The 20,703-nt window shown below is 38.1% G+C and overlaps 1 protein-coding gene across 2 annotated transcripts in view; it reads left to right on the forward strand.

Annotated features, from left to right (window-relative positions):
* SLC1A7 (solute carrier family 1 member 7) overlaps window positions 1-20,703 on the forward strand; it is a 941,247-nt gene that overhangs the window by 710,668 nt on the left and 209,876 nt on the right. For both annotated transcript variants that reach the window (XM_044085451.1, XM_044085450.1), the window contains one exon: window positions 1,931-2,125. In XM_044085451.1, the coding sequence (XP_043941386.1) occupies window positions 1,931-2,125 (195 nt within the window). The remainder of the gene's footprint in view (window positions 1-1,930; window positions 2,126-20,703) is intronic.

Here is a 20,703-nt window from a genome sequence, read left to right on the forward strand (position 1 = left end):
ATGGGGCAGGGAGGAAGGCCTGAATACAGATAGGCAATGGCCATTGACAATGAGAATTTCAAAGGTGTTGTTGCAGGGATGGGTAAGATTTTTGGTGATTTGGAAGATTATGTTGTGTGGGGAACGCTGAGTGTTTGGATGTACTTTGGAGCTTTTCGGGTGTCAGAGCTTTTGGGGTCATTGGTATGGGATGTGCTATGTTGGTGCCAGGGGAAGTTCATATTAGGTTAAGGTCATCTAAGTCTGATCAAGTGGGGAAAGGGGCAACAATAGCTCTGAGGTAGATAGGTGGGAGCTGATGTGCTCGGTAGCATGGGGAAGGAGATTGTGTGTAGTTCAATAAAGGAGATCACATGACATAGTTTTCAGGTCTGTAGGAGGTAAGACGTTAACGGGGGGCAGTTGAATTTAGTCATGAGAAGGGCCCTTTGTAGTATGGGCCTAGAGAGAGAGATACATTTTCTACTCATTCTTTTCATATGGGTAGAGCATCAGATCTGGCAAAGGGGAGTAGCTCAATTGAGGTTATTAAAAGGGTGGGGTGCTGGTCTTCCAATGCTTTTTTGGGGTATATTAGATGAGGGTAGTGGCTTTCTTATTCCATAGTTAACATTTTTTTTTTTTTTAAGGGAGAAAGATTATCATCTTGGGCCACTCTTACATGTATTAAGCAGCAAGGTGGGCTGCAGTTAGGTCTAATGCCACTGATTTGGGATTACATCAATTTGTTTGGAAGGTCATCTGGTATGACATTAGAGGGCTGAAGTGGAATCGGTTGCTGCAGGTATTTGTGATGTTACAGAGTCATCTGGGGTTGCCTCGAATTTTGTTGGCACACTTAGCAGGTAATGATTTGGACATGACACCGAAGTGGCAGTTAGTATATCAGTTAGTATATCAAATAAGTGAGGACTTTTTGGCTTTAAGGAAGCTTTATCCATCAGTATGTTTGGTGTGGTCAGAGATTATTCCTCGGTTAGTGTGAAGGGAGGCTAGAAAGTTTTCTGCAGTTGAGAATGCGTAGAAATTTGTAAACTTATGCTGTTGAAGCAATTGGGGGGATGGGGGTGAGTACTATATGGCACACTGAGTTTGCTGATAGGGATCCTATGTGGTTCAAGGCAGATGGAGTTCATCTTAGTGATTTTGGGCTTGACTTATTTAATGTAAATCTGGGGTTGTTTTTGGCGGGTTTGATTAGGGATTGGAGGGAGTGAGGGGGGACATCCTTTTGGGCTGGTGGGTGGAGAAGAGGAACAGGCTTGCCTTTCTTCTGTTCCCCTTCAGGTGGATAATTTGTGAAAGGATTTTGGAGTGGTGGAAGAGCATTAGTGGATGCTGTTTGGATTTGCTGGTTTGGTTTGGAAAAGAGGTGTTGGGTTGAAGGTGAGCAGTGGAATGCTGCCTTGAAAGTGTGAGGATAAGTGAGCAAATGGGGGACGCTGCTTATTCCAAGGGTGAGTGGTGGTATGCTGCCCTTATGGATGATCATTTAATGTTTTCACTCTCCATTGAAATGAAGTTATGTTTAATAAAGTTCCATATAAAGTTGATGCATTTATTATTATGTTCAAGCAATAAAGGTCATCAAAAGTCCTTTTTGGTGTTTGGTTGCTTTATTAAAGTGGAACGTGACAAATGATGTTTTGACTATTTATAGTTTACTAGTTGACATTAAATTAATTGTTAGTCATGCAAGTGATATAATTCACCCAACACACACACACACACACACACACACACACACACACACACACACACACACACACACACACACACACACACACACACACACACACACACACACACACACACACACACTTAAAAACAAACCATTCTAAGCTACAAACAACTGTAATTATTTTCTTTCATTTTGTATTTTGTATCACTATGGAATCTTACAATTGTTTACGGCTACATGTATTTACAGCTCAGCCACGTTGCCTATAACCTTTAAGTGCCTACTTGAAAACAACCATATAGACAGAAGGATTGCCAGATTTGTGCTTCCAGTTGGGGCTACAATTAATATGGATGGAACTGCTTTGTATGAAGCTGTGGCTGCAATCTTTATTGCTCAAGTCAACAACTATGAATTGGACTTTGGACAGATTATAACCATCAGGTAAACCTATCTGTGTTTTATTAACAAATCTCTTAGGAGATATAGGACTCATAAAAAATAACTTTTGGTGTTTTCATTATCTTACAAAGCTGCAAGATCAATTCATATAATTTCTAAGGATTACTTACCAGTACATTTCACTATTCACAAGAGACATTAAAAAGAATCTAAGCAATAAAGTACCTTAATAAGTTTATAGCATTATGTTAAGTACTTGGCAAGCATTTGATATAAATCCATTTGTGGATTGTAACATAGTGTACAAAGCATAGAAACAATCATATATTTCTTGGCTAAGATTCCTCACTGACACTATTTATGGAATTTGAGAGATACAGTTAAGATGTACGCATGTTAGTGGTCAAGATAATGTTACAGATTGCAGTAGCCAATTGGGAAGTATGTTCTTAGGCAGGTGTGTAAAAAATGTCAACACAAATTGCAATCAACATTATCTTGGCTGTTCATTGAAGTGCTAAGTTTAATCACTGCAGCTTTTGTAATTAAACAAAATACCAATTAAATAATAAAAAGTAAATTTATAGTACAGTAACATTTTGTGCTTGATGCAATTTTTCTTTTTTCATTCATGTTTTATCTTCACTTCTGCTCTCATGCTAGCTTGAGACCATGAGATCCCATCCATTGCCACAGTGACCTTTCTCAATGCTATGTAACATCAATAATATCTTGATGTTTCTGTTTGGATGGCTAGATTGTATTTTTAGTGCCAATATGCTCAAGGGCAACATGTCAAGGCCAGCTTAGACATTGGATTAAGACCCCTTGCAGCAGCACCACTGATACCTCTAGGTCAGCTAGCACACTTCTTTCTCTACATTTAAGACTGGGAGAGGATTTTATCGATAGTCACATTGGTACATTAAATATAGACTTCACATAGATTAGCAGAGTATCAAAGAGTACCTCTCACTCACAAGCAGCACTTAATCAAATGCTGGTCACAAACATATCAGCACACTGCTATGCCCTTCTACTAGTAAATAAAGTTGCCTTTAATATCCTATGATTTTGTTTCCCACTCTGCACTTCAACAGTCCAATTGTTTTTCAGATCTAAATTCTAACAGTATTGGAATTGCTTTAGCTCTTTGTCTGCAGCCGTCACCAATATCATTCTTCACTCGTGTATGGACTCTGTCCTCCTTTAACATGTCACAGTCTACTATGCTTTTAATCATACAGATACACAATGCAGTTATGCATATTCTTCTTCAAGTAAGAATTATTTTGGCCATTTGTGTTGTGCTGGTCAGGCTAAATGTGTAAAAGGTACATTAAATATGAAAATAATCAGTCACGTAGGATATGCCATAAACCAGTTCTTGGGGGTTTGAGATATACTGCAGAAAAAGTTATAGTTTTGCATAAATATTTCCCTTCTGACAAATGCTGTTTGTTATAGTTTGTTGTCACAGATAAGATATAGTATTTAATTCTTTTGCAAATTAGGCCAAGGACCTCATCAGTGGATCACAAGCACATTCCTGGTACTTGGTATAGCAGCCATTATAAAGAGGCTGTTTAACAGACAGGTGATTACCACACATCAGGCAGATCTTATGTTTTACACACCAGAGTTGTGTATGTGATTCATGTAACCTTGTTCATAAGAGTACATATCTTGGGTTTCATTTTGTAAAATGTAAGAGAAGGGGAATATTCTCAATTTGCAGTCCATTTCTAAAGTGAATCAGGAACTCACACATTCAGATTGTAAACTGACCGAGTCATGTATATGGAAGAATGCATTGATTAAAAAATACCTTGATTAAGTCCATCCAGCAAGTAAATAGTGCAAGGCACAAGTAAGAGGTAGTACATGGGTGCAGAGCACATCATCCTGGTGACCAGAGATTGTACAACACTCAGTGCATGTTTTGTATTGGGGAGCAGAAGTTAAAACTTTGCAGACAAAGGACCAGACAGACACATGCACATGTACGCGCAAGCGCACACACACACACACACACACACACACACACACACACACACACACACACACACACACACACGGTTGTTTGTTTGCCAGGGAGCAGTGACACAACAAGAAATGTATTCAACAATTTGTGTGATACAGTGATGAAAGACTGGTTAGCAGGGCAGCACATGGTATAGTCTGCATAGCAGTGGTGCAGTGGAAGATTTCAGTCAAATGAACTTAGCATGAAACCACACAGCAAGAGCAGTCCATGCATTCCAGTAAGTGCAAGAGGAAACTGGGTAGGAAAAGGTTTGCATCTTTGCAGTAAGGGTCCATGCACTGCCATGATGTGCACTAACCAGTAAGTGGAGTGTCTTTGATCAAATATGAATCTGTTGTCAGGAGCACAGCATGGAAACAGATGTACCCAGACATTATATGTGTACATAATAAAGGGGTTACAATACTTGTAATACACAGATACAGACACAATGACACACAATCTGTTGTCAGGAGCACAGCATGGAAACATATGTACCCAGATATTATATGTGTACATAATAAAGGGGTAATATCCTTGTAATACAGAAATACAGACACCAACACACAAACACACACACACACACACACACACACACACACACACACACACACACACACACACACATACACACGTGTGTGTGTGTGTGTGTGTGTGTGTGTGTGTGTGTGTGTGTGTGTGTGTGTGTGTGTGTGTGTGTGTGTGTGTGTACCTGCCTGTGCACATGTGTTGTCAGTGTTTGTATTTGCAAATATATGGAACAACCACTATATAGTACTGCAAAATAATTCCTTATGCACAGTTTTTAACATATGCAAAGGTCATTAACAACTGGCAAGAATTTGATACCATTTGCATCTCATTATGGACTTGTTCTCTTTGAGGCATGTCACTCTCTCTACCTACATATTAAGGGTCTATTGGTTATTCCACTGGGAAGAGCAGTCGATGCTTGATCACCTGAGTGTAGGATCAGGTATGCTACAGCAACAGTTACAGCAGGTTACAGGAATACTATTTTATATATGTTATGTTTCCACTTTGTCTGTGACTCTGTATGTATGCATACAGTATGTATACATATACACTTGCATATAGACATATACATATGCACATGCTTAAACATGTACTTATACATATATTGATACACCCGCATATACATGTTTTTAATACTATGTCTACAGCTCTGTGATTATGTGCCTTTTTGTCTGTTTAGCTGAAAGTTTAGGGAATTGCTTTGTGATTCAGATGTATGAATATTGACCCTGGAGGACATAGTTCAACTTTCTATGTCCATGGCAGAGGACATAGCCTTGGTCAGTAACTGCAGATGAGTTGTAGCATCATGTTAGATGATGACTTTGTACTCAGTATAGTTGCCTTTGAATTATGTTACCAATGCTAGTCTGGTAGACTGGCTCATATGCACATGTTCTAAATAACAAACTTACAAGTACTGTCTATCTTTTTTTTTTTAATTAAAATCTAAGGATGGAAATGTGTATTCTTTGTTAGAATGTGAAGAGATGGAGAATCAGTCTCGAGAATTTTCTCTCCAAGAGCGTGAATGAGACTTTTAGCTTTCATAGTTTGTTAACATTACATTTGTTAAGATGACATTTCAGCAATTTTATTCAATTTACTATACTTTGACCAAAATTTTATTGGTAGTTATTTTAACTAGTATTTACAAAGGTGTAGCAATTTTATTAGAATAGGATTAGTGATTTTAGGTCATGTGACTTACTCAAGGTATTTGGCTTATAATGATGTCATTTTTTTTCTGAAGATGTCTTTAGTGAATAAAGGGACAAACAAGAGCTTAAAAAAATCATAATAATCATGCAAAAATGAGATAAATGCAGAAACATGTTCCAGTACCATTAGAGTTTAAAAACTGCTTATTGATTTGAGTATTTTATTTATTTATTTGTTGATCAGAAAGGTTGTGTGGTCCTTAAACCCTTTCAGTCACAATCTCTGTGCAAAGCAGAATTTTACACAAATAATATCACTTTAGAGTTTGTATAATGCATGATATCATACAAATATAGTGGTTGGAACTGTGAACATAAGTTTTATCTAAACAAACATGAATGACAACATAAATGAACAACATCAGTCCTGAATTTTAGCAATTATTTACTGAGAGTGAAGTCGGCAGGTATAGATTCTCATATAACTTGACTTAAGTTGTACGTTACTGTCAATGTCAGCACAATTTTGGATTAATTTTTTCCCCAAGACAGATAGTTGCCACTGTAGTTATTGCTGCACCAAAGACATACAGAATCTTTTATGAGAACATTGATTTAAACTTTTCTCCTTGAATATAATTATCGTGGTCATGAACAGAGTATTCGTGACTTTATAGCTATACAGCATACAGTAGGAGTCAGCACCACACCCTGACCCTGTGTAAAAATTGGGAAAACGAGTTGATGATGATGATGATGATCTATATAGTATTAGACATTCAGTATTACCAATGATAATAAATATGAAAGTGCAAAGGATAATGGTGTATATATAGCTGTGGTGGAGGGCGGCTTCGGTGGTGCAGCAGTTAGCGTTGCCACCTCACAGCAAGAGGTTCCCCAGTTCGATCCTTGGCTGGGGTGCCTTCTGTGCAGAATCTGCATGTCCTCCCTGTGGTCGTGTGGGTTTCCTCCAGGTGCTTTGGTTTCCTCCCACATCCCAAAGGCATGCTGTAGGTGGATTGGATACTCTAAATTGGCCCTAGGCGTGAGTGTGCGCATGTGTGTACCTTCCATGGAAGGTTGGGTGCTAGGCTGGCAACTTGACACCGTAAAACTCCAGTGCCAATCATGAGTGGACAGGTGATCCACTGTGGCGACCCCTAACTGGGAAAAGCCGAAAGAAGAAGAAGAAACTATAGCTGTGGTGGAATTGGCCTATTACATAGATTTCCTGTAGTACGGAATTTCTGGAATGTGTAATATGTGGCCTAGTCTGCATAGCTGGATTCTGTATCACTTAAGAGCTTAACAGATGATGACAGTTTTGTAGGACTCAACTGCAATCTACCGGCCAGAATCAGGTGTTTTTAGAAAGCATCAGGTAATAATTTTATATTTGTTCTGTACTTCTGAAATTTACGACTGTATATCCTACTCACTGTTGTTAACAGTCTCCATCACTGAGGGCTCTGAGGGAGCTACAGTAGTGAAACAGATGTGATTTTCAACTAATATACTTCTCCATGGTTCTCATGCTGTCCTGTCAGTGCTCACCCTATGATGATGCATCACCCTTGGAGACTAACTTAAATTCTGAGACTATTGATAGAAGACAAATACAGCCAAATAAATGTAAAGCTTGGGATGTGGCTCCTACAAATTCCTAGAGACTTTTGCTGTTAAACCTAATTACTTAGCTAGGAACCTTTAGCCTTTGAACCTACAGATCAGTGACAGCAGCTCATGTGAAAGAAGGAGCCATCTTTCTTAAAGAATTCATTAATGAGTAAGGTAGAAACAAACGTGGGATATGAAGGGTGATGGGACCGGGACAGACAGAGAATAAGTTTTTAGGGTCACAGGTAGGCTGTGAAAAGGATCAGAACATTTGAAAAAAGCATTTTAAGAAGTGTGTGCTTGTGGCTGTCTACATTTTTTTTTTTTTTGTGTGGGTGTGTGTGTGTGTGTGTGTGTGTGTGTGTGTGTGTGTGTGTGTGTGTGTGTGTGTGTGTGTGTACCTTAGATAACCACCATGTACAGTGAAATCCTTAGAGTTGCTGTCTTTTTGTAGCATGAATAACAGTAGGGTGATTAGAAAAATGCCATTAAAGAGGTGAGTATGGAGCTCCCAAAATCACACTTTTGGCTTTACTGGGATTTAATAAACCATTTGACAAGATAGAGACTGATTTACACATGATGGTTCACATCTGCCTAAGAAAAGTTATATCATCCTTGACAAAAACTTTAAATGTTTCATTAACAATCACAAGGGAAGCAATGTAGGCCATCCTGGAAATCCTGACTTCTCACCCTAGATTGTCATCTGTGTCTGTGAAGAAATCTTCAGCAATAGCAGCAAGTATTGTTGAGGACAAATAGTTGGTGCGGAAAAAAAGTCAGAGTATGCACACAGAGAAAGGCAAAAGGAGAAGTCGAAAGAAAATTGTAAAAGTTGTCCCAGTGCTCAGAGTCTGAGGAAAAAAATCTCTGAACTTCTGGCACTGATACATGAACAATATACTTCCATTGGAGCTGTAATAAAAATATGATAAAGAGAAAACCGTGAAAAGAGTGCAAACATATCAGATTAGGCAATTTATAGGAAGGAATAAGGGGGGTAAAAATAGTGCTATTTCTAGCTGTGTGCATGGTAGATTAGATCAAAGCACTGATCCTGCAAGTAAACATGATGGAGAAGACGTAGCAAAGCTCACTCCAGAGTTTGGAAATAATAGGACAATCGATGCAAAGTATTTCATGTGAAACTTTTCCTTAGGTTAGGAAGGAACAACAAAAAAATAATAGAATGTGTCCTCAGATTTGCTAAGAGGGGAGGTAAATTGTTGATGGGGTACTTTCATATTCCTGATGTGAACTGACACACCTTGTCTTCAGCTCCACCTAAGAACCATATAATTGAACAGTAAATAAATGTGCAGCTTTCAAACAAAGTGGTTCAGATGCTGAAGAAAAGCATATAAGGTGGGAATAAGAGACATTCTGTATACCAGAAAGCATCTTGTCTAGAGATGTGTATCAGGTGTGCTGCAAGGTGACATAAATGGCTCACTGAGGAGCAGCTCACTTTGCTATTTATTTCCAAGAGGCTGTGAACTCTACAACAGAATGGCACAACACTCAGCAGAGAGCAGTGTTAGTGTTCACAGTGAGTGCTACCACAATGCACATTTTAACTATGCTGAATTAGTACATTCTTCACATTTAGCAGTTTAACATCATAAAAATGAGATTCCTGCTCATGGTGCTATACCAAAAATATCTGCTTAGGAAGAAAGCCACTCCCTACCATCTTCAACCCTAGTCAAAATGTGTTGGTTATTCTCACTTATAATGCAGTGTGCCAGAAATAAATCTTCTCCAAACCAATACCTCCATATTAAACATCCATTACTGTACTTTCCCCACACCAAATATCATATAATGTGACTCTTATGGCCATATAATTCATCTTGATCCATATTACATTCAGTATCACCCAAATCTCTATTCTAAGTACTTTCGCACGTTGATGGAATCAAACTGAATACATTCTAGAACATTCATTTTATTTTACAGTCTATATGGCTTAAATGAAAAAAGGCTGATTTTGACAGTACTGCAATGGTTCTCAGTCCAAGAAACATTCCAAGAGAAAACTGTTACTCCATGGTAGGGATAATAGCTATTAAAACATTTCATTGACTGCTTTCATCTATACCATACACATAGACTTCATCAGAATAAGTATACCCCAACCCATTACTACATAAATAAATTCATAACATGTGATCAGTGATTTACAACCAATGAAGGCTTAGAAAATCAAATATAAAAACTTTGCAACAAAACATAAACAAAAAATCAACAACTGTACAATTGCAAACAATTCATTATAACCTAGCTGTCCTTGATTTTAATAGACTATTAACTGAAACTGCTGTGTTAACACCTGGTGGTATTGTAGCATCAAAATAAATGTGCCAAATAATTACCTTGATTGCAAGTGAGATTTTACAATTTAGAAATAATAATGGCATTAAGCATTCATGAGGGAGGGTAAGTAGTTTAAATAAGGTGGTATCTGCAGTTGTTTGTGTTTCATGCCAGGCCTTTTCAATAAAATAGAAGTCCCCCTTATGCAACGTATTTACCAACATATTCTTATTACCCTGCTTACTTACACTGTCTAAGGAATCCGGATAGTAACAATGCCTTGTATAAACATTCAGTTATTTGTGCACCCTTTACAAAGCTTTTATTTTGTATTTTGGAAAAAAATACCTGTATTGGAAATCTTATGTGGAATCAAGGAAATTGTTTTGCAGATTTATTTCTATACTACAATACCAACAGCTATTAATGAAACAGTTTCAATTAATAGTTTAATAAAATCAAAGGTAGCTAGGTTACAATAAGTTGTTTACAATAGTACATTTGATGGGGTTTTTTTTGCACGTGTGTGTGTGTGTGTGTTTTTATTGTGAAGTTTTTATACTTGAGAAAATAATGTATTTAATTTATTTGTTTTTCTAGGTATTCACTCATTATAATGTCATTGATCACATGTTATGAACTCAAATATTTATGTAGTATTGGGTCGGGGTATATTTATTCTAATGAAGTCTGTGTGTTTTGTATAGGCAAAAACACTCAATTAAATGTTTTAATGGCTGTTATCCTTCTCGTGAAGTACTGTTTTATTCCTTAGGTTATTGTTTTTATATTTGTGGTTTCTGTTAGTAGTCCCAGAAACATTGGTTGAATTAGTGCAGGTTATGACCAAATAGCTTAAGTACCAACAGTGTTAAGACTCAAAGATGGGTTCTCAAGGGGAGTGGGTGTGCATCAGGATTACTGCTCATACTGGTGATGGACTTCATCTGCAAACACATCATCTAAGCTACTGTATGCAAATGATGAGGCTGTACAAACAGACACTGATCAGGCACTTCAGCAAATGATAGGGGGATGGACTATATAGAATGAAACTGAGTGCAGACAAGACAGCAGTCATGACAGCAAATAAAGGAAATCAGAAGAGGATGAAAACTGAGATATAAGTGAAATTAGTGGAATAGGTTAACAGCTTCAAATATCTGGGAGGGGTGGTTGAGGAGAAGGGAAGCTTGAATGAGGAGGTCAAAGCTAGAATCAGAGGGGCTGCAGCCAACTGGCACAGAGTGTCAGGGATGGTGTATGCCAAAAAATGCCAAAGAAATTGAAAAAAACATTGGTATGACCAGTAATTCTGTATAGCACAGAAATCTGGGCAAAAAAGACAGAACAATTGAAGAACCTAGAGGTGTTGGAGATGAAGTGCTGTGCTGGGTAGTAGGATGTACGCAGTGAGGCAGATGAAGAACTGATGACATCAGAGAAGAAGCCAAAGCAACTCCAGCTGTAGAGAATATCAGGTTGAACAGATTATGGTGGTCCATTCACATATGCAGAAAAGCAGAAGATGATTTGGTAAAGGAAATTGAGAGAGACAAGAAGAAGGCAAAAGGAAGCAAGGATGTACAGACAATGCATAGATGCACTGCATGATATAAGACCTGTGACAGTGATGTTTGACTGTCAAAGAAGGTAGGAGAGTAGCACTGAATCAAGAGAAGTGATGACAGTTGCTGCATATCCTGACCACATGTACAAAATGACAAGAAGGGAGTTTGCAGATGATGATGAGTCTGATAGCTATCCTAAAATTAAAAAAAAAAAACTCATCCATATTCATTTTTTTAATTAAACTATACTAATCATTCTCACATCAGAATTAAAACAAGCAAACATTAATGAGCCACCTAGCTATTCAGATTCCTACCCCTCCAGTAGAGCTCTTTTGTGTGTGTACCTTTAACTCCCAGTGGGCGTGGCTTCAGCATTTAAAAAATGAAGTTATCACCTTACATTTTTAACAAATACCCATTGACAGAGGTCATATATCAGTACATTTGTGTTTACCATCATGTATGCTTGAAGATAAAATTCTGATACCTTGTATGTAACATGGTTTTGCAATTATTAATGAAAATATGAACAGGCAATATTTGACGTCTAGAGGCGCAGTAGGAGGTAACTGCAGAAACGCCTGGAGACGTCACTCGGCTGTAATGAGTTTCATCTCTATGGTGCTCATCCGTGGCTTCTAAATGCCCACTCTGAAACACCAGTTGCAGTAAATTATCTACACCCTGAACCCATGTTCTAAACTGAGAAAAACAGGTTATGGGTCTATAACTTTGAGGACATGGAATTAAACACCGCTGCATCAGTGTAACCCCATTACCAAAATATATAACCTGGGCCTTTATTTTCATGTCCTATGAGGAGTAATTTATAAAAGTCCCAAACTAGTTATTCATCTGTTTGTCATATAGAATTAGATAGAAATATTTATCAAAATCCCATAATGTTTCATCAGCAGTCTTATCCTAAAATTTCACATGACCTAACTACCCCAGTGAATGCACATTCAAGGTGTACCAAAAGCATGAAGAATGTTACATATCCTGGCACTCAATCTACCTGATTATTCTAGAAAATGGTGCTCTCCTTCTTCTGATACCTCACCCACTCTCATAGGAGACTTTATTATATATCATTCTTTAACTGATTTTGCTGATCCATACAGGAATGGAGTTTTTTCGGTCAAGAGCAAGCTGGCACATAGCAATGCAAGCACCAATATCTGGGAAGCCATGTTTGCTTCATTACAAGTACACTTCAAAACAAGCTATGTGCTATGTTCTCAGATTATACTAATTATATTGGGGAGTAATGCAGTTATTTAGCTGTGTCGCCATCAGGTTAAAGTTATGAAGTTCTCTCCAAACACAGCCTATAAAATTAAATTTGATTAATTTGGCTATCACTTACACTCTGTGTTCAGACTGAGCAAATCATTGCAACAGATGCTGCTCCCAAGTTGTCTTGTCACCTTGAAAGTGGCATTTTGCCTAATGGATTTCCCTTTGTTAACTAAAGAAATACACTTAAAAAAACACTATAAATATATGCGATGGGTATATGGCAGGACAAAAATTTGCACCCATTTATGTGAATTTTGCAGAGGATATCCTTTGTGGGTACTGTGAGTTCACAGTAGGGAAGCACTGTAGACCCTGCACCATGTTCCAAACAAGGGATAGTAGTATGCAGTATAACCCACTGTAAATAGCAGTGTGCACAGGAGTAAGCAATGCTGTACAAAAGGTTACTGAACTGGTTTGCTCATTATTGATTGCATTGCTTCTTATCTGGGCTACACATTCGGTGATAGATATCACAGGAGTGTAGAGCACCGCAACATTATGGGCCCACACTCACTCTTATTGCCTTCATTTCAGCCCAGCAGTACCTGTGGGGGCAGTAATGGTTCCTCTGTACCACACAGTAGCTCCAGCTTTATACAAGAGAACAGGAGAGAAGCGTAAGTGAGGTGTCTATGCATGTGTGTGTGTGTGTGTGTGTGTGTGTGTGTGTTGCAACCAATACACGCACACACACACACACACACACACACACACACACACACACACACACACACACACATATATATATATATATATATATATATATATATATATATATATATATATATATATATATATATATATATACATACACACTACACACACATATATATGAATATAGATATATATTTATTAACATACTGAGTTTAAAACAGTGTTACTTTATACATGAGACAGGATGGAATGTCATTCTAATTTTTTTCACTCCATTCTACTGACCATCATTTAACCATGATCAATGTCATCTGTCTGAAATCTGCTTTCCATGTCTGCCCTGATCAAGTTAAGTGAGTATCAGGTTGGCATAGACTGAGAGGAGATAAGGAGCAAACTGATCACAACAGCATCCTGCACGCTCTTTTCCCTCCAATAATGGCATTACAAGGGAAGCCACTCTTTTCCTTCTACTGTACATGTTCTGTCTGTCTGCCCCTGCATGCCCCAGCACCCTCCTCATCAGAAGAGTTGACCAGGCTCTGCCTAATGATTCCTCTTCCTTTGCCAGTTCCAGCAGGTGCTACAGTAGCTAGCTGAAGTTAGATTTCCTGGAGTATGGTCAGGCCCTCATAAATCTATGCCAAAGTACCTGGTCACTCTAATTTTTTTGTGCACCCATGCATTGGAAGGATTGTTTGGTACTAGAGGCTGTTCTGTGAAATAGTAGGACTCCCATCTTCTCCTAGTGCAACAATGAAACTATAATATAATATTATTGATGTAGACAGCATTGGTACATAACCTAGTAATCTCTGAATTATGTCAGCACTTTTATCCATGTCAAGTAACTCATTTCAAAATGTACTCAACACCAGCAGTCCTATTGGTGCAGAGTGCCATATGACTTCTTCAATGCTCTTGCACCATTATTTCAGGATCAGTAGCTGGGCTTTTTCCAGAATTTCTCTGTGTACTGGCCCTTTCCAGTACCATGTATCTGAATCTTGCTAACAGTGTTTAGAAGTACAGCAGACCACAGAAAAAAGAAGGCAGGGAAGTATATCATTTGAAAGAAACATAAAGAAGTATGGCACTCAGAAAAAGCAAAGACACAAGCAGGCAAAATGAAAGTTCATGCATGAAGGAGGGTGATAAGTCTCCGACGAATACATAACAGTAATGCTAAAACAACTATTTGTAAGTGCTGAATGTTGAATGAATTGGTGATGATCTTCTAGTTCTCACCACTGTGAGGAGCAACTGAGAGGAGCTTCTAGACTTAAAATGTTAATCATATTGGTCACTGTTGCAGTAGCCTTAGCTATATGGGTTATATCCTGCCAATAATATAACTGCCGGACAGCTTCCAAAGCTTCAGCACACCTTTCACACATCCAAACTGTCAAGTAGCTCAAGATGACTGACTCAAAGACAAGTTTGGGTGCGAAGCCGTTCAGAGCTTTACTGCCACTGAAGAACATGCTCCTTTGAGGCTTTTGAAGATAGATGGTTGGCTTGTGGTTCCTTTGCTCAGCAGATAAGTTCCCTTAGGGGAAAAAAACTTTCATTTTCTTAAATGTATTGAAGTTTTATTACTTTCCTCTTCGGGAAATCATTTTTAAATCTAGGAGTGTTCTGCTTTAAGGGCCTGTCTCGAGACTGTAATGTACTTTTAAATGGAGTACTCATTTTTTCTGTCAGTTTAAAATTGGTGTTAGCTAACTGCAAAAAATATTTTCTGTGGAGAAAATGTGTTTATGTTTCCTTGGTGGAGCTGGCATAGTGTTTGAAAATGTTTTTTACTGTGCTTTTTCTGTCAATAAATAAGTAAATAACTTGTGGACTGGTAGTTTTACTGGCATTTGCTGCTTGTCCTCCCTAGAAAAGAGGTATCATTTTCGGCTTGACTATGGAACAGAATACCGGTCCCAGAGTTGGTCTTTCTTTCTGCCACAAAAAAAAGTTAAGCAAACAGCCTTTGCCACCACAGCAGGATAGCGATTTCCTTTAGCCACAGGTGGGTGACTTTGATGTTGCTATATGTTTTACTTGAGACCACTGATCTTTTACCTCAGAACCCTATGGTGTACCACCTATAGCCACTAATGACTGAAGGTTAGCCACATCCACTGTGATTGTTAGAGCCCCTCAGTGAGCAAGGGAGAGCCATTCTTGTCAGTCTTGTCAGTCCTGGGAGGGAGGAAAGGCAATGTTTCCCTGTTGTGTCACAATGATGTGCTGATCCTTGGAGAAGCAACTGCTGCCATTAGTAACCCAGATGGCCCCTTTTTTTCTGTCAAAAAGAAACAGAAAATCAAGCTTGTATCTACTCCTCTTCAATTTTTTTTTTAGACAGGATTAGTTTACCGGGTGTGGCTCAGGTTTTAATTCAGGTTACTGATCCTTCTTGTAAAGTACTTTCAAGTAGTGGAAAGGAGGATTCCTCTTTTCCTGAAGAGATTGAAGATTTTTCATATGAACATGAAGGTGCAGGGATGGATTCAGGGATTTTTGCTCAGATTTCTGATTCAAACTCAGAGGAGAGTTCAATTTTTGATTCTCCCTATGAGAGTTTTTTTGTTTCCATAGACTATTGCTAGAATGTGCAAAAGAAAAGGCAAAAATATCAGTCCTGACAAAACCACTCATGCTAGGAAACAGTATGAACTGTAACAAAGACCAAACAATTCCAGTACTGGAAAATAATGTGGAAATGTAGAAATAATTCAAACTCGGATCTCCTCCAACAGAAATTTATAAAATTTCTGTTGGAGTAGATCCAAGTTTGAATTATTTCTACATTTCCACATTATTATTTCTGTTGAGGGAGATCTGAGTTTGAATTATTTCTACATTTCCACATTATTTTCCAGTACTGGAATTGTTTGGTCTTTGTCACAGTTCATCCTGTTTCTTAGCACTATTGCTAGAATGTGCCAGTGTTTTCAGTAGGAGAACACTGAGTTTTCTCAGCCCCTTAAATATTATTTGTTGCAGAAGGATTTTTCAGAACCTATACCCATTCCTCTTGTTTTGTCAACTTTAGAAGATATGTGTGTTACTGACTGCAATTTATCTGTTAGTCAGCCAGCTGCCCCTAAAAAAGCATATGCAATGTATAAAATTCCTCAGTCTTTTAAATGTTTATACACTATTCCTATCCCCAAACATAACCCCGCAGCTATAGCTTTTAATTGAGCCTACTTAATTTATTCGGATTCTATGCTCTCTGATAAGAATGGAAACGTTATTGATAGGTATGGGAAAAAGTGTTTATTTCTGCAACTTTGCTTTTCAGAATTTTTAATTGTCAGGTTCATACGTTAAAAGTTTGCTCTGAAAAATTGTGCAAATATGAGGAATGTTTTATCTAGGGTTGCCACCTTTCGTTCTGGCAAAAACTGGACCAAGGCCACACCCCCTAGCACCTCCCACAACCCTGCTCAGCTCTTCCCCTCTCCCCACCCACTTCCCACCCATTTTATGACACCATCATCACATCAGATGAGGGGGGAATGCCTTCTTTTCCGCATTCAAGATGCTTTTTTCTGCCAATTTACTATGTTTTTCTTTTAAAAAAAAAAGCATAGTAAATATGCATATTTAACAAACTCCAATGGTCTGTTTCTTTTTTTAAACAGACCAGAGTTTGTACACTGTTTTCTGGAATACTGGACAATCAGTTTGATTTCCAGATAGTCCAGAAAAAAATGGATAGGTGACAACCTTAGTTTTATCTGCAGTTTATTCTTGTGAGGAAAATGCTAATTTATTACTTTATTATTCATTTATTTATTTTTTTACATAGATCACTACTTATTGTTTCCAGTGTATGTACGTATGACTCTGTTAGCACTTCTTCCAGGAATATGGCCACTGGTACTGTTTTAAGGATGTTTGCATGGCTGCATTTTCAGAAACATCTAGATGATGCTTAACATGAGATTTTAAATTCTCCCTTGGATAGAGATTTAGTGTTTGGCCCTCTGCTGCAGAAGTGCTCAAAAAGTGTGATGAATGGGGAAAGCTTGATCCAGAGAGTCTCTAGGATTTTTCAGCTCTCCTTTTATATATACTGTCCAAAGGATTTTCTGTCTCTTCTATTTTTTGGAAGAAAACAGAATGAAAAGTCTCAACAGAATTCAGGTAAACAGACATTTAAGAAGGAAAGGCAATGAAGTTCGAAAAAAAGAAGTCTCTAACCTCCCAAAACCAAGAGCAGTCCAGTATGTCTGAATTAGTATTCAGGAGAACTGGTGACTTACTCCCACCCCGCCCTCTATTTTCTTCCAGAAAGTCTTATTCTCCATTTTTCCTATTGTCAACAGAATGCTTCAGACAAATGGGTTCTGAATATCATTCATCAAGTTTACAGATGACAGTGGGAACAGACTTCTCGTTTCCAGGAGGTCTTTCTTCATCCTCCAGATCAGACTAATTTGTTTCGATCATATGCTGTCCCATAGACTGATAGAACAAGTTACTCTTTCTCAAGTGGGGAAGGGGTTTTATTCAAGGATGTCCACAGTGGCAAAGAAAGAAAATGCTTGCAGACCAGTTCTGGATCTTTCCTTCCTAAACCTGTTTGTGATAGTGCCCTAATTCAAAATTATGTCACTTCAGAACCTATTACCTTTTCTTCCTCTTTCATGTTTCCTGGTAACACTGGACTTATAAGATGCTTATCATCACATTGCAATTCATCCAGACTTTAGACATTTCTTAAGGTTTTGTGTACCTGGATCACATTATCAGTTCTTTGCCTTACCATTTGGACTATGCAATGCACCAAGAGTGTTCTCAAAGTGTCTGGCTCCAGTTATAACTCATTGCAGGCTACAGGGTATCCACATTTTCCATATTTAGATGACTTGCTTATCTTTGCAAAGTCTTTTTCAAAGTGTTGAGAATCTCATAGGTGAGAGATCCCATACACAAGCTGGGAGTCCAACAGAATAGTCAAAAGTCTTTCTTAACATCCTCATGCAGGATTGCATCCTGGGACATCAACTAGACACCTCAGTTCAAAAATCTTTTCTTCCACAGGAAAAATAGATCCTTATTAAGATCAATCTGTTTCTAACGTTTTCCACTCAGACTTTGGTCTCTGCAAGGGAATATTTCAAGGTTTCAGGTCTAGGAATCTATGATTCTCCTAATAACCCTAGCAAGTTTACACATGAGAAAAACAGAGTGGTATGTGATATCTCTTTGGTCCCAGCATCAACACCCTTTATCTTTTCAAATCAAAGTGCTAGAGATTGTCAGAAGATAAATCTTTTGGTGGAAATAACAGGTATCCTTAAATTTAAGTCTCTCCATCTCCCTCCCTGTCCCAAAGTAGTCAGTCACCACAGATGCTTCAGACTTTGCTTTCTGAGCAGTTTCAAAAGGGATAAAAGTGCAGGGGTGTGGGACCCCAAGGACAGACACAAGCACATAAATATCTGAGAGACACTTGCCCTGATCAAGGCACTCAACTCTCTGAACCATCATTAGGCCCAAGACCTCTTCAAAGTGGTTTACTAGAGTAATTTTGTACATCAACAAGCAAGGAGGACCCTACCCTCTGTGCATACTAGCCATGTTAGCTTGGAATATAGCTTCAAAGCACAATCTCATTCTACAGGCATCCAACATTCCATCAAAGCAAGCTTGTGTGGCAGAGAAGCTAAGCAGGACCAGGGCAGAGCCTCATGAATGGAAACTAGATCAGGGGGTCTTCCAACATTTGATCCATCTGTGGGAAATTCCAAAAGTAGACCTTTCTGCCTCCACTTTGAGCAATCAGCTGGCAAAACAAGAAGGCCTGGAAGACAGATGCCTTTTCTTTTCTTTGGACAGGAATGTTCTTGTATGCTTTTCCACTCTTTTCACTAATATCCAGGGTGCTTCTGAAGATTCAAAAGGAATCCCCCAAGATCGTTGTGGTGACTCCCTTCTAGCCTAGGCAACTGTGGTTCTTCCTTCAAATGGCCAGGGACAACTATAGCTGGATCTACTCACAGAAAAACAGGGGTGTTTGATATACTCTGACATCAATCATTTCCAACTGTCTGCCTGGATGATAAGATTTTAATTCTTTTTAGGCACCTGTTTAGTAAGGACATGCAGCAGGTATTAATGGAGGCAGGAAAGCCTGCTACTAGAAAATCATATATTAGCAAATGGAAAAGGTTTTCTAGTCAGTGCCAACAACATAACTAACACCCATTCAGGGCTAGTTGTTCTCAGGTCTTACAATATTTGTGTGAGTTACTATCCTATGCACTTTCTTATTGCTGTATCATGGTTCATTTATTGGCCATTTGAGCATATCTGTCCATAAATCCTTCTCTTTTAAGGCAGCCTCATGCCAAAATGTTCTTGAGGGCCTTTGCATAACAGAGCAGAAAATAAACTAGTGGCCCCATCTTGGGCTATTAAGTTTGTGTTAGAGAGGGTAACACTTGCTTCATCTGAACCAGCTAATATGACTAACTTGAGCTTCTAAACATGGAAAACAGTTTTACTGATTGCTCTGACCTCTGTAAAAAAGGTATCTGAGTTGTTAGCTCTGCTCGTGAGTCAACCCTACCTTATTTTTCATAGAGACAGGGTTTCTTTGAGAGCTAATCATTCTTTTATACCTAAAGTGGTTTCCAAGTTCACTTTAAACCAAATTATCCATCTCCCTATTTTCTTTACTGAATTTAAAAATTAAGGTGAAAGGATACTCCATACCTTGGACGTCCACAGGCAATTCGGGTACTATCTTGACAGAACTAAACCTCTCAGATCTTAGGATAATTTTTTAAATTTCTTGTAAAGATAATAAGAAGGTACAACCTTTGTCAGAATACAGTATTTTCAAATGGTTGACAAAGTTTATTACCTTTTATTATGCTCACCATAATAAATCTATTTGAGCCAGGGTCAAAGCCCACTCACCAAGGGTCTTGGCTTCATCTATGGCTTGTTAGAAAGGGTTGGATTCTAGAAATGTATTTATTTCACATTTGTTAACCAGGTTACTTCAACTGAGTTTGCAAACAAACCCATTTTCAGTGGAAACCCAAGGGGAAAAGCCCCAGCAAACATAAGTAAAGATAAAGTGACAATATACAAATATTAAATAACAATCACAATACAAAATAATTGTAAAAAATTGTAAAAAAGAAAAGGTTATTAACTATTTGCATAGCATTGATACTAAGTAACCCATTTTCAGTGGGGACCCAAGGGGAAAGAGCCCCAGCAAGCATAAGCAAAGATAAACATACAGGACAAAAACTATTAAAAATAACAATGCAAACACGAAATTAATTATAAAGGGAAAAACAAAATAAAAATTATGAACATTAAGGGTTGCACTGATAGCAGTGGTCTAAATTTACTACATATAAGAGTAAAAACAAAAGGATAATCATTGGCCGCAGTGGT

This window comes from Protopterus annectens, chromosome 10.part0 (genome assembly GCF_019279795.1).
Source record: "Protopterus annectens isolate FY-2018-M chromosome 10.part0, PAN1.0, whole genome shotgun sequence".
In the NCBI taxonomy this organism is placed as follows: Eukaryota; Metazoa; Chordata; order Ceratodontiformes; family Protopteridae; genus Protopterus; species Protopterus annectens.